Source organism: Pseudoliparis swirei, chromosome 6, assembly GCF_029220125.1.
Source record: "Pseudoliparis swirei isolate HS2019 ecotype Mariana Trench chromosome 6, NWPU_hadal_v1, whole genome shotgun sequence".
Classification (NCBI taxonomy): domain Eukaryota; kingdom Metazoa; phylum Chordata; class Actinopteri; order Perciformes; family Liparidae; genus Pseudoliparis; species Pseudoliparis swirei.
Window position 1 is genome coordinate 25,620,946 of NC_079393.1, and position 15,516 is coordinate 25,636,461.

The window sequence follows — 15,516 nt, forward strand, 5'->3', positions numbered from 1 at the left end:
TGGTTTTATCAAATATAAAAGTTCAGTTCTACCTCCAGTCCAAGCTGTGGAGACACTGGCACAGCCGTCTATTTATAAAGCATTTGTAGTTCTATGTGTTTTACTTGTGATTTTGTCTGTATTTATTCTATTTTAATATTTTGTACCATCTGGACCTTGAGTCTGAAATAAACGTTTGATTGATTGATGGTGTAAATATGTTCTGTATTCTACCGTTACAACTACGGCTTCAAAAATGTAATACACACACACACAGACACACACACACAGAGACACACACGCACACATATATATATATATACATACATATAAATATATACAGATATACAAATATATATATACACACACACATGTATATATATACATATATATATGTATGTATATATATATACACATATACAGTATATATATATATATATACGCACGGGGAGGTGGCGAACGCTCCGTACCTCCACCATGGTCTGGTTCCCACGCAGGGCCAGCAGCATGCAGGGGCCCAGCTTGTTTTCAGCCAGCGAGAGCAGGAACTTCTTGGTCTTGTAGCAGGAGCCCATGAGGATGTGGACCTGGCGGAGAGCGCTGCACGTGAGCAACCACGCACCGATGGTACCCTCCGGACTCTTTACCCTGTGTGTGTGTCCGGACACTCACCATGCTGGCAAACAGCTCCCCGTCGTCATCACAGGCCACGCCCCCTGGGCTGTAGAGCTGGAACCAGCCGTCTTTCCCCGACCGCACGCTGAGTAGGCAGGAATGCACCTGTAGAGAAACAAACCACACGTTGGTGAATCCCCTCCATCAATCTCCACAAAACACTTTCTCTGAGCGCTAGTGAACGTGCACACACACACACACACACTCACCTCCTGCCTCGGGTCCTCTGCAAACCTCTGGATGACGTACTTCAGCTCCCTGTTCAGGCAGAAGCATCGAGACACACACACACACGTCATGTCGTTTTCTTAACCGGAATCGTACGGAATCGGTGTGACGGTGCAGCGTTTTGGTGTTTCGGGAGGGTATACGCACTTTGTGAATTTGGCGTGAGCGAGGGCCCTGGAGAGAAGAGGGAGGAAGACGAAGAGAGACGTTAGAGGCTGACACATTTTGAGCCCCGAGCAACACGAGGAAACAAAACATCGGACATGTAACTTTCTATTGATCCGGTCAACGCGTTCAGAGGCACACGAGACGAGAGATAAGATTGTGACCATCCCCAGAAGGGGGGGGAGGGGGGGGTATGATGTGGTGATACCGGGGTACATATCAGGTCAGATGTGGAGCTCACGGTGCGTGTGCACTGAATTCAGTCGGGGAATACTTTTTTTTTCTTCTCTATACGAAATGTCCTTCGCATTAAGGGTTTGGTGGGCTACCACAGGATCAAGAAGGAAATAAATATTCATATTCAGCTCCACATCAAGACATAATTCCTGGTGTTTTTTTAAATTATTATTATATACATGTAAATATTAAAACATTTAGAGTTAAGATGAGATGATTGATGCCCGTCGGGGTCGTTATGAAGCTGCCGGTGAAATTAGCTTAGCACAACAACAAAAGGACTAGAAATGGTAGGAAGCGGCTCGCCTGGCTAATGCACCTCATGAACACCCTTCATCTACGGTTCGCCGATGCACAGCAGTCATGTGCCAGACCGAGTCTCGACTGGAAGCGGTAACCTCCTGGACTCCGTTGCCTGATAACTTCTCCAAATAAAAAATAAAAATGTAAAAACACTTCGATAACCACAACGTATTCTTTTTCAACGTTTCCAAAGTTCCCGGACAGATTAAACTGAGATAAGATGGCGAAGCAGTGAGCTTTAGAGGGGGCTTTGTTACCTTTGGCCTGAACCAGCCCCTCCCCCGCTTTCCATTTCCTGTCTTTCCCCCCGTTTTTCTTTCCTGTCATGATGCTAAGATAGATAGGCTAGCCAACGGCCGCTAATCTTTTCATCAAATGAGCAGATCTGCCAAAATAACTCGTCCTCCGCAAGGAAGGGATAGCTACCTGCGAAACATTCGGAGCATGAAGAAGACATTCGGAGAAAACCAGTTTGCAGATGTGCGGAGTGTGTTTCTGCATGCGTGTGTGTGTGTTTCTGCATGCGCATGTGTGTGTGTGTGTGTGTGTGTGTGTTTCTGCATGTGTGTGTGTGCGCCTCATGCACTGATGTGACTCATTATATCCTGGGCTACAGGGTGCTGGGGAGTATTGTTGCTTTTTCCTTAATGACGCCCGAAGCCATCGGCGCGGCAACAGTAGCGCAGGTGAGCAACAGGTGTGTCCCGGTGTTCCAGGAACAACAAGTCGTCCGCCAGCCATTAAGCCGGCTAATGAAGCCCGGCCGCGTACGAAGAAGGAACCCGGGGCTGCTTACGGCCAATTAGGGCGGGCTCTCTGGGGAGGAAACGAGAGAGGCGGCCCGGCAGCCCGGCGGCCCCCCTCCTGTTCGCGACCCCCCAGAGGCGTGTTGCGGTACCTCACCCACGTCAGAAGCCAGGCCCCAGCAGGGCCCTCCTATAAACATGTGCACGCCCTCAGAGACGGTGATGTAAGGGAGGAGAGGACAAGGAGGGAGGAGGGAGCCTAGAAGGGAAGGAGGCCGGTGGTCACAGTATATGATTATGGTTATGGCTGTTTATGGACTGCTTTCAAAAGGACTACGACTACTGCAACGAGTACGACTTGTTTCTGATGAGGAGCGTCAGACTTTTCAGCCTATAGCGGCTTTCTGGATGTTCTCCGTGTCGCAGACACTGTACAACACTGTACCACAATGTACCACACTGTACCACACTGTACAACACTGTACCACACTGTACAACACTGTACCACAATGTACAACACTGTACAACACTGTACCACAATGTACCACAATGTACCACACTGTACCACAATGTACCACACTGTACAACACTGTACCACAATGTACCACAATGTACAACACTGTACAACAATGTACCACAATGTACCACAATGTACAACACTGTACCACAATGTACAACAATGTACCACAATGTACCACAATGTACAACAATGTACCACAATGTACCACAATGTACCACAATGTACAACACTGTACCACAATGTACAACACTGTACCACAATGTACCACAATGTACCACACTGTACAACACTGTACCACAATGTACCACAATGTACCACACTGTACCACAATGTACCACAATGTACCACAATGTACCACAATGTACAACACTACCACAATGTACAACACTGTACAACACTGTACCACAATGTACCACACTGTACCACAATGTACAACACTGTACCACAATGTACAACAATGTACCACAATGTACCACAATGTACCACACTGTACAACAATGTACCACAATGTACCACAATGTACAACACTGTACCACAATGTACCACAATGTACAACACTGTACCACAATGTACCACAATGTACCACAATGTACCACAATGTACCACAATGTACCACAATGTACCACACTGTACAACACTGTACCACAATGTACAACAATGTACAACACTGTACCACAATGTACCACACTGTACCACAATGTACCACAATGTACAACACTGTACCACAATGTACCACACTGTACAACAATGTACAACACTGTACCACAATGTACCACAATGTACAACACTGTACCACAATGTACCACAATGTACCACAATGTACAACACTGTACCACAATGTACCACAATGTACAACACTGTACCACAATGTACCACAATGTACCACAATGTACCACAATGTACAACACTGTACCACACTGTACCACACTGTACCACAATGTACCACAATGTACCACACTGCTCTTCATACATCTGGCAGTCAATGGCGCCCGTGTGGTGTTCAATGTGACTCAAGAACGTCTGTAAATAATTCCTAGTGGGCAGAATGGAGAGCGCTCTCCAGGAAGTCATCCTGACGTGATAAGAAAGCTCTCCCTATAAAACTCTAATCTAACTAATATCGCCGCTTCATCAATGAGGAAGTGAGCTCCATTTCCTTTAGGGGGCGTGGCCAGATTATCCAGCTAGACTGAATGAGCCTGCACTAGAGCAGGTTAAAACAAAATTTGATTTGTTGCTATGGTGATTTTTCCAGACTTGCTTCGTGGAACCGAAAAGCCTCGCTTGTGTAATCTCATCCTCAAAATTATCTCGCTAACAACGTAACATATAATAATATAACTCCTAAAAGACATCCAGCTGCATAATAATAACAACTATATACACACATTTTCAAAAGAAGAACTTTGAACTTTCAGGTTTGGACATTTACTTCTTCTATCATCAAACTGGGGTATTATTACTTTGACTAAAGTATAGTTTCTTGATATTTCTCAAGCGTGTGTGTGTGTGTGTGCGTGCGTGCACGCGTGTGTGTATGTCTATGTCTGTGTATGTCTGAGTGTGTGTGTCTGTGTTTGTGTCTCTGTGTGTATGTCTGTGTGTGTGTGTGTGTGTGTATGTGTCTGTCTGTGTGTGTGCACGCGTGTGTTTATGTCTATGTCTGTGTGTGTGTCTGTGTGTGTCTCTGTGTGTCTGTGTGTGTGGACTCACTCTTTTGGGAAGGGGATGGGCTGCAGCAGGCTGGCGAGAGCAGGCCTCCAGTCATCATAGTCCGACCTGACAAGAGAGACGTCCGGTTGTGAAGAAGAAAAAAAGGAAGGAAAAGAGAGAACGAGTGAGTCAGCGTAAAGAGGAGGAGGAGGAGGGTGCAGCCCGGAGAACACGGGAGATGAAGGAGCAGTTGAAACACGAGCAACGGCGAGATGACGCAGGCCCACGGCGTGGAGCGGCGTCACATTACTGGGAGTTGAGTTGCCACACACACACACACACACACACACAACCACACCCTTTCACCTTTCATTTTCACAGGGGGGCGGGGAAAAAACAAACCAGAACAATGTGTACGGCAAAGCAACATAAAAATAGTAGTTTTGCCGTCTTGAATAGAATAAATCACCAAAGTATTTGTGAGGTAGTTGTGACTTGGTGACAGACCATCACCTTAGAACCGTGAAACTAATACTCTGACATCTGCATATTCATCTCTTCATCCTAGACTTTAAGCTGCTGCTCTTCTGATCTGACCCCAGTGTGACCTGTGAACTCACAGCATCTTGAGGATGAGAGCGAAGCAGCCCAGCACCCGGTCAGCCTGCGCTGGCAGCTGGATGGACAGCGTGTTGACGGCCGGGCTGACCAGCAGGCAGTCGATGAGGTTGGGCTCGCTGTTGCCCCCCGACGGCGGCCTGCCCTTCCGCCTGGCGTTGGCCGAGTTGTTGTTCCGCTCCAGCTCCACCAGGATCTCGCTGGAGTTGACGACGGAGGCGGGCGGAGGGGAGAGGGGCAGCAAGGCGGGCGTCGGGGAGAAGGGATTGGACGGGGCGGAGTGTGAGGGGGGCGACGGAGGTGGCTGAGCGGGGCCGGGGATGGCGGAGAGAGGCAGGAGGGTGGCGGCGGGTGGTGGCGGCGTCGGAGGCCCGGGGCGCAGCAGACGGAGCGGCATCGGGGGTTTCCGTTCGTTCTGCTGCTGGCAGCCGTTTCTGATCTCCTTCAGACTGGGGGAGTTGTCCCGACTGCAGAGGGTGGGGAGGAAATAAGGGGAAAGGTGATTGGTCTACGATACAAATCCTATGCTCAATGCAGGAGTGTACAGCACAGCAGTCAATGTCAATGGAAGTATGAGCAAGAGAAGTGCAATGACAGAAGAAGTGCCATCAAGCATCCAGGAGACGAGGTCACCAGAGAGAGGGGTTCCTTTGTGTGCTTACGGCTCAGAAAATAAGAAGGATCCTCTCTGTGGTGAGATGACGCTAATGAGTCAGGTTAGTCTAAACCTGCACATATCCAGTCAACACAAAGCCCCTGAGGGACACCAAAGAAACACCAGCATTTAAATATAATCCCTGGAACCAAAGCAAAACACGCTGTGACTTGGGGATGCAGAGTGGTTTTGTATCTCCGGTTTCTCTCATGTACCATGGCTTATGTAAACATGTTGGACCTTGTATGGCACTCTGGAATTATTGTTCCATCAAAAAAAGAAGAAAAAAACCACGTTGGGACTTAGTTAGTAATTAGCTGAGGCTATAAATGGCACAACGTGGTCTAATGACGGGGCGGTATCTGATCTGCTCTACCGGTAACATCTGCAGATTACCGTTTGTACAGTTTCCTCATTATTAGTCGGGCAAGATGTGGGAAATTAACAATCGCGTGTTTGTCCAATCAATGACAAAAGAATGACCCTTTGACCACAACAGCTGAACAAACAGGTTCTGTGGACAATGGTGGCTGAGCTTCTTTCTCACAGCAGCTACATGCAGTAATGTGTAAGTGTGTCCTCTATGGAAAGCAGTGTCCGGTCATCATAAATCATAAGCTCCCCTCCTGCATTATTAAGATGTTTCTCACTTTAAAAGATCATTTCTGCAAGTACAAAAAGTTGCATTTCGGTGTAAAACTGTTGAACAAAAGTAACACCAGTGCCGTTTCTCTCTGAAGGTGCCAGGATGCATTCACACTAACAAACGGGTCTGGCTCGCTCTCGAACACATCTGTGAAAATAACGTTCACGGACATACCTAGCTAGCTAGCTCGCTAGGTAGCCGAGTTATGTCTGTGAACGTTAATAAAGTTGTTGAACAGTAACAAAGTTTGTCACTTTAAAAGATCTTTTTTGCAAGGCTAGCTGCTTAGCCTACCTAGCTAGCTAACAGGTTAGGTTGCTTTCCAACTTGTGCGAGTTTCACACACTAAATGAGACGACAACACATCTTTGACAAAACCATCTTTTAAAATGGATAAAACTCCAGATGTGTAATTCATGGGAAAGGCCAGAACTGTCTCCTCTCTATAGAACATTGACACATCGGTTACCCATCAGCGCCACTTTCTCTGCCACCGGCTACGGTCGCCCGGGAAAAGAAAACGCTCACTTTCAAGTATAAAGTGAGAGAGTCAACCTCTATCCACCAAATCTCCGTTAGCTGGCCACAGCTACCTTCAGTTAGCAAAAAGTATCAATGGAAAAAAAGTAAGAGCGTCAACCTCCATTAACCAAACACCGTTAGCTGGCCACAGCCATCTCCAATTAGCAAAAAGTATCAATGGCGGTTCTTTGAAGTTACCGACCCAATAACGCCAACAACGATACCATTCGGTTGCGGGGAACGATCTTGGTTATCATCACAGACCTCAATCAGGTGTGCAGGTTGCTCTTACGTTATCTAATGACTATTGACAGAGGTTTAATAAAGAATATACATCCATCTCACTCACATAAGGTCAGTAAGTCAATATGCTTCTGTCCCCTACAGCTCACGTGTAAGTGAGGCGTTATACAAAGCACATCAACACCACGACAGAGTGAGCCTTCTCTAGCATTAGGACAACATAAACACAGCGTTCACTCGTGTCACTCACTGTCAGGAAAGAGCACACATTGACTCAGGTAGCCATTTTGTACACACGCCGTGAGGCAGTGTGAAGCCCCAGGGGAGCGGTAGCTCCTCTAGCCTTCCGTGTGGCCTTCAGGCCCGACACATCTGAGCTGCTCAAACTGCAGCGGTCAGATAAACAAGATGTCGAGACATGAGTGGAAAGGTAAATGAAGGAGGCGAGGCAAGTTTACAAACTCCATGTTCTAGAAAAAGTATGTGTGTGCATGTGTGTGTGTGTGTGTGTGTGTGTGTGTGTGTGTGTGTGTGTGTGCTGACTGACCTGTTGATGAACTCCTCGTAACAGGAGTAAATGGCGGCGAGACACACTGCCACCAGGTTTGGCAGGACGCGTGGGTGAGGGCACTGCCCCGTCGGCCCGTGCATGCTGCAACACACACGGGTGTGCAGGTTAGATACCATGGCGACTGTCTGCTGAAGTTCAGCCTCAGTCACACTCATCGCCTCATGCTGCTTTTAAGTATGAGTAATGGAGAGTCTATGTGTTGTTAGGAGGCTTTCATCCCGGAGAAGAACACAGTTTTGAGATAAATATGTGATGTACCACGAGTCATTGACGTATACGGCTACATGTGACCCGGCGGCGTGTTGACAATCTCGACCGGAGGCGTGCTGTTGTGCGGGAAGGTGTCTCACCTGTGGACAAACTTCTTGACGACCTCCATCCCAGCATTCAGCTCGTTGAGAGCCAGGATGTACTCCTGAGTGAAGAGACGAAGTCGAGGGCACTTTCCAAAATCCTGCCAAGAGAACCCCCAAAAGAGAACACACAACTGTAGGATTACGGACTTTAAAGGTTTTAGATCTGATCTAGCAGACAAACTGAAGGCATTTCTTGTTCTACAAAACATGGAATTTCGTGCAATAAACTGGATACATAGTAGAGATGCACGATCAGGTTTTTGGTGCCGATCACCGAAATCAGTATCTGCCGATCCGAGAATACCGATCACCGATCACGGTGTCGATTGAAGCATTCTATTTATTGTGTAGCATTATTGCCTAGGACTATGAGGAAATACATATATAAAGCAACTCAAACATTAAAGAAATTACCGATTTCTTTAAACATTTAGGACTTTTACTTTGAAAAATGTCCTAATTGATACATTAAAATAGTTTGATTGCTATTGTCGGGGATTTCAGATATGTATTGAACACATCTGCATCATTCATTTCCTGGAACTCTTGGGGAAATCTATTTACAGGACTTTTTTTAACATACAAAAGTCTGACTTATTTTTAAAAACTCTTCCTTGGTACAGTAAACATGTTTTAATGTAGCATAATTTAAGCTAAATCTCAGAAAAAAAATCTATAATGATACAAAATCAGTTCAATATTTACTTTTATATGTTCGTGTATGATTTGTCGACATCTTATTTTGATAAACGGATGTTGTTTCACGTGGTTCTTTTCGCTAACTTTGCACAACCGGATGTTGTCACTTAAATCCTTCCGCTAACTTTATCAAAACCCTCGCTCGCTCCCGATGGAATGCGTTTACCGTCAGCATCAGTCTCTAGGGCAGGGCTATTCAACTTCAGTAGCAAGTGGGCCGAATAAGAAAATCACGGGGGGTGTGAGGGCCGCACAGAATATTGATAACATAATGGCTAAAAATGAAAAACAGTAATGTATATTTCCACAGGTAAACAGTCACACACGAAAATGCGTCTGTATTGTGTGGCAAAAGTGTTGCGAACAAGCATCACTATAAACATGTTTCAAAGTGTAAATATCTGCTCAAGGTAACCAGTTGTTTCAGATCCCTTCAACCAAACTGTTCCCATGAAAACATAAGAAATGTGACTTAATGCATCAATATATAAATTACTTGAGCTGAAACTAATATCTGGTGGCGCAGTGCACAGACTGCATGTCTTTGAGTGCAGACTCCTTTTGCGTGAAAGGGATCGAAACCAGGTCAGGCGATCTTTTTATTTTATTTTTTTCGAAAATGTATTTCTTCATCCGTGGCTGTGATGCACTGCTCACTTATACAATCGTAATCGCCGAAATGGATATGAACGGTGGCTTAAAGATCTCCAGCAATATGTTTGTGAATGTGTGACGAATCTGGTGCGCGAGACAGAGCCCCGCTGCAGATGTTAAGAGAACACAACGCACGCACTCGTAGGGAAACCAGTAGGTTTGAAAACCAGTAGGGGTGTAACACCGGCAACCAACACGGGTGCGTAACATAAAGATGTAACCATACAGGTTTGGTTGAGGCAACAGTGAAACTCAATGGCTCTGGGTTAGATGTCTCAATGTATAAAAGAGGCGTGTCCGTCAGTTTTATTTTTTCTTACCAAGCTATACTGATTTGCAGGCAGTCTTGCGGGCCGCTAGTTGAATAGGCCTGCTCTAGGGGCTCAGACATGTGAGAGTCGGCTGAGTTGACCCAGAGATTCAACTCGGGGGACGGGGACACCGCTCGGTGGTGAGGATCCCCTCGTGGACCTCTCACTCTGCGGCCCTCGCCGCATCGTCTCCGTTGTGCGCGGCGATTGAAACGTCTGATAGTTCTCGCAGATGTTACGTCATCTGATCGGCCGTTTTGAGAACGCCGATCAAAACCGATAATGGGAATATCGGCGCCGATCAGATCGGTGCATCCTTAATACATAGTAACTGATTCCTAGTTGTATGACTCCGGACAGAGCCGCTCTCACCATGTTGTGTTTGAGGATTCTCTGGACCACAGGAGTGAACACTTCGATCACCACCATGGACCGCGGCCGCTCCCGACAGTGCTGCAACACACAGCCATGACCATCAACGGGAAGCACTTTGAAACGATTAAAACCTTTTCTCTTTATACAGAAAGTAAATGTTTAGCGTTGCTCTACATTGACACATGGGCTTACCTTACAGAAGAACTCACACAGGTCAGGTGGTGGGTGGTTGTTTTCTAGAAGAGGAGCAATGGCCTGAACACACACAGAGACAGATGATTAGTTCTATATCCTATCTCTCTTATTTATCCTGGCTGAGAGCCAACAGTGTAGATCTGAGCTGTCAGTTGCAGGACATTTGTAAGATAAAGGAGACTACGCAAACACCAGAACCGCTCTCAGTATCAAACTATTCTTTTCTGCCCATATACGACCATGATTCCCCACGATAACGCCACGATAACGCCATGATACTGACATAATAGCAAAATGATTCTCCACGATAGCACAATGATTCTCCACGATAGCACCACGATTCGACACGATAGCGCTATGATAGCGTCACGATAGCAGCACGATAGCGCCACGATAGCACAATGATTCTCCACGATAGCACCACGATTCTCCACGATAGCACCACGATTCGACACGATAGCGCTATGATAGCGTCACGATAGCAGCACGATATCGCCACGATAGCTCCACGATAGCGTCACGATAGCGCCACGATAGCGTCATGATAGCACCACGATAGCAAAATGCATGAAGATATTTGCTTCAGTTCAAAGATCAAACCAGCAGGACTCAAAAGCGTGTTAATTATTAACTTCAGACTGGCATCAAAAATCTATTTATAGTGGAAACTCACCACAATGATGTTCTCATGGTCCTGGGTGCTGAGATTAGCATTCTGTGGGGAAGACCAAGAAAAAGGACCGTCGTCAAATGCCCTCACAGGAATATAAAAAAGTAGAATTTTATCTTTCTTTATTTACATTTGGTTCAGGTTTTACGCTGCCAACTCTGTCTCTAAAAGGTTTCTTTGAATACAAAGCTTTTATCGGAACAGAGTACTTCAAATACTTCTTTCGTAGCAGTGCTACTAGTTAGCTACTGGCCACATTGTTATAAAGCAGATTGTTAACAGTCATGGAGGATTCTTTAGGAGTTGTTTCTATATTTTGGCCTGTTTTGCTTTCTTTGCCCTGATTGAGATAAAAGTCGGGGTTGAAGTTGAAGCTATCACTGGCAGCAGGGAAGTCTAACGAATAGCATAGTAAAGGAAAGTAAACAAGGAAACCACGAGCAGTGTTCATTTGGGTAAAGTGTGTTTTTCTTTCAGGATCCGTTTTTTACATTTCAGTTTCTGACAAGTTGAGAGTGAAGCTAGCCTTTATGCTAAGCTAAGCTAAGCTAACTGCCAGCTGGCCGTCGCTTCACATATAACCGGTGAATAACTAAACAAATAACCTATATCTCCAATGACCGCTTCCCCCAGAAATTGTACATAACTAGCCAGAATACAGCTACTACTAAAATAACCAAGAGACCTAAGTGGAAAGCAGCATGAATATCAAATATTCAAGAATATGAAGTTCAAAACTGTTTAATGGGAAATTATTGAATAAGTAATTATGAATAAATAACCAACTGGGCAGATTGTGTTAAATTTGCATTGTGCGTGCGGCTACCTCAGCCAGCAGGGTGGAGATGATGTGCAGAGGAGCCTGGTGGATGGACTCGTCCTGCAGCGGTGAGGTCAGAGCCATGTCCACCAGCGCCCTGATCTCCTTTAGCACCACGTCCCAGCGACTCGGGTTGTTCAGAACCTTGCGGTACTTGTAGATTTTTTTCTGCACGGAAAATACATCGGGAACATCATCATCGCTTTCTGGAGCTGCTAGAGTTGTTCTGTGACGGAACATATCTTCAAAAGTGAGATTTATTTCTTTTCTGTTTCATGTGACCATTTCTCAAGTGCTCTGGACATGTCCATCTAAACAGGAAACGCTCATAATACCTGGACAGTGCCGTCTATATAACAGATTTAGATTCTTCCTTGAAAGACAAACAAGTAGAGTGAGCTTGAGCTCTCTGAACTACAGGCTTTGTGTCGCTTTATTTGGCTCAGTGAGCTCGGCACAACTCTGGTACTGAGCCTCAGAAAGAGCTCAGAAGAATTCTCATGCAACACAAACCTATTCTGGGTTTTTTCATCATTCTCAAATCTGCAATAGGTGTGTGTGTATGTTTTAAAATAAGGAACAATAAAGCTCACAGTGTGTGTTAGGGATGCTGATGAAACAAATCCATTAATAGATAAAGACAAACAGTAACATTACCTTCCACTGCAGGGAGTGAAACCACTGGTCCCTTAAGTAGCTGTTTGCAGCCTGGAGAGAGAGAGAGATAGGGAGAGAGAGAAAGAGAGATACAAACACTTTGTTACATGTGATCTCAGCCAATAAGAAGGGTTTATGCCATTTGCTCGCAGACAACTACATCCTGAAGTTACACGTTTACGTTCCGTAACATTGCAAGTCAACATGAAATCAGCAGACTGTCCTTTTCAATCGTCTTCGGTCTGAAGACGGTTTTGATCCCAAAAATAATCCATTTCGAAGAGAGAAGTCCCCTCTCGATTTCTTGGCATTGACTGTTAGGACGACCGAGGCAGGATTTTGACACACAAATGCAGCGGCGCCCTCCCTCCAACTACGATTGGTCGGTCGCAAACTCATTTCACTCTTAAACACCATGTGCTGTGAATGTTTAACGTACGTCACGAATAAAGCAAAGTGTGCAGTTAGTGGACGCAAAGCACAAAAGGGAGGCCTTGCACTGCCCTGCGAGAGAAGAAAAAAAACTAATTCAACAAAAGGCGAGGTTGGACTTTGACGGGAGACATTCTGAACATTAAAGCTGCACTTGACCAATATTTCATATTCGCAATGGGTCAATGTGTAATGTGTAAAGTGGTTGCACATGGTGATGCATAAATGAAGAATTACCGCAGTGGAGCATTAAAGCAGCTAGAGAGTCAGATATTTCTCTCTGGAGGGTTGGGGTGGAGAGATGAAACAAAAGACTGATGTCAGATAATCACAACTCTTCTAACAGTTGGCAGGAGATGTGGGGAGAAGCCCAATGAGAACATGCTGTTTTTTGGCCCTTTGAGGGAACACAGAAGAAGAAAGTGCAACCAAGGAGCCCTGGTCCAGCCCCTAGAGATGCTTCTATAGGCTGATAGGCTGCTGGGGGACGTTTAGGCACCTCTCTCCTCTTCTCTCCCTCCTTATGGATGAATTTACATCTCTCCATCACACATGACTAACTCTGCTTCCTCCCCGGAGTCTTTGTGACTTCACGTCTCATAGGGTCCATTGGACCTGGCTGTGTAGCCTCCTGCCTGGTGGGCCGGCCTCCTGCAATGGCTCTGCTGATTTGTTATATTGGGCTGTATAAAATAAACTGCATTTAATTGAATTTGCACAGGACTCTAATATCATCACGCGACCTCTCGGACATACTGTTGGTAATTTTCGGCGGGATTTTGACAGATATATTCATACGGAATTCCCATCACAGACTGGAGGTGACTAGAGGTCCCCAGGTAGACCTGGTCCCGGGCTTTAGACACAGGATCAACATTTTCCCACCGAATCCCTTCTCATGGCACGCTGCGTACCGTCTCCGACAGACTGTCAGCTGTGTGCGTTTTATTGGAGGCTGTTACTGCTAAACCGAGAGACGTTACACAGAGGAGTAACGGCAAGATAAATAAAATGGTTGAAATTATTAATCGACTTCTTTTCAGAATGACCTTCTCTGAAAACACAGAGAGAGCACAATGATAACTGAGCGAGGCCCCAGGACCACAAACGATGCTGCCACTCTTCCCGTCTGCTTCCAGCATGTTTGCTTTTTTTTATTTTTACCACCTGTCCCAATGTTTGTTAACTGTAAAATAATTGATCGCGCCGGCAACACAAAGTGTGGTAACACTGAGGTCAGACAAGCCGAGGTGCGGTTTGTATTCAGAGGGAGAAACTGAACATGGTATAGACTGTTTTCAATGAGATAGCAGAGAAAATAAGTGTGCCACTGTGAAGGAGTTCAACTGTAACTCTTATTCAATTCAGTTTATTTTGTATAGCCCAAAATCACAAATTACTAATTTGCTTCAGAGGGCTTTATAATCTGTACACATACGACATTCCTCTCCCAGGACCTCACCATATTATTAATGGAGTAAAATGATGTCCAGATCCATCGGAATGACTTCCATGTCCGTGACTCAGTGGTCAGCAGGTCGTCCTTCAATCAGAGGATCGCCAGTTCGATCCCTGGCTCCACTAGGCCATGTGGATGTGTCCTTGGGCAAGGCACTTAACCCCAAAGTGTCTCCTGTAGCTGTGTCTACAGTGTATGAATGTTAGTTATTCCTGATGTGCAGGTGGAACCTTAGCCCCTCCCATCAGTGTGTGAATGATATCATAGAGTTTTAAAGTGCTTAAAGTGGTCGGAAGAACCGAAAAGAGAAATACAAGTACAGGTCTATTGACCATTTACCATTCTTGTTTGCTGTTTATAGAGCCTTACGTTAGCTCCTTACTGCTGCTGTACGATTCAATCATGTATAGAAGTGGTGTTTATTTGTTAACTTGATATTGCTGAACAAAGCGCGTCAGAATCATAAACGTCTGTTTGACAGAGATTATCTTTCTGTAATCAGAATCTAAATGGAAAAATCCCATTTGTCGAGGCAACAGGCTAAAGTCCCGTTAGCTACAAAACCCGGATCCCTTTAGAGCTTTATTGGAGACCTATGGAGTCTCTTTCGTCACCCACCTCAGTGAAAAACAAGGGACATCAATAACCCATCATAGTACAAAGCTGCTGATTCATGAACCAAAATGAATTATATCAGATTAATTTGTACTGCATGAATGCATAAAATGTATACAGCAAAGGAAACGCCGCCGCCGAGCCAATAAACTGCAGTAGATACTCACTATCTTACTCTGTGGTTTTTCCATGATCTCGAAATATTGCGTAAAATGTTCCATGTTCTTCCAATAACTGAACAAACCCGGCAGCTTTTCCAGGTTTTTTCCAGCACTCTCTGGAACCCAGGCCGATCTCGGCTGGAGGAGGCAAAGCGGCCAAAATCACACACTGAATGGGTCTGGCAGCGGCCCAAACAGCTGGCAGCAGGCATAAGCAAACACAACTGATGAGGTGGGTATACACTGTTGACCCCCACCACCAACAAAGGGCTGGGTGGCGTATCAGAGGTAATTGGGCTAATGGGTAACAGTAACGAATGTGCTCACTTAAGGGCTCTGGTTAATGTGGGG

General features: G+C 45.5%; 1 protein-coding gene across 1 annotated transcript in view; it reads right to left on the reverse strand.

Annotated features, from left to right (window-relative positions):
* The window catches only part of cmip (c-Maf inducing protein), a 51,931-nt gene that overhangs the window by 7,599 nt on the left and 28,816 nt on the right, over positions 1 to 15,516 (reverse strand). The window contains exons 3-15 of the mRNA XM_056416624.1: positions 12,499 to 12,549; positions 11,848 to 12,009; positions 11,025 to 11,066; positions 10,349 to 10,411; positions 10,154 to 10,234; positions 8,112 to 8,215; positions 7,738 to 7,842; positions 5,127 to 5,591; positions 4,567 to 4,632; positions 1,030 to 1,056; positions 864 to 912; positions 652 to 759; positions 450 to 566 (exon numbers count right to left, since the gene is read on the reverse strand). Coding sequence (XP_056272599.1) covers positions 450 to 566; positions 652 to 759; positions 864 to 912; positions 1,030 to 1,056; positions 4,567 to 4,632; positions 5,127 to 5,591; positions 7,738 to 7,842; positions 8,112 to 8,215; positions 10,154 to 10,234; positions 10,349 to 10,411; positions 11,025 to 11,066; positions 11,848 to 12,009; positions 12,499 to 12,549 — 1,440 coding nt within the window. The remainder of the gene's footprint in view (positions 1 to 449; positions 567 to 651; positions 760 to 863; positions 913 to 1,029; positions 1,057 to 4,566; positions 4,633 to 5,126; positions 5,592 to 7,737; positions 7,843 to 8,111; positions 8,216 to 10,153; positions 10,235 to 10,348; positions 10,412 to 11,024; positions 11,067 to 11,847; positions 12,010 to 12,498; positions 12,550 to 15,516) is intronic.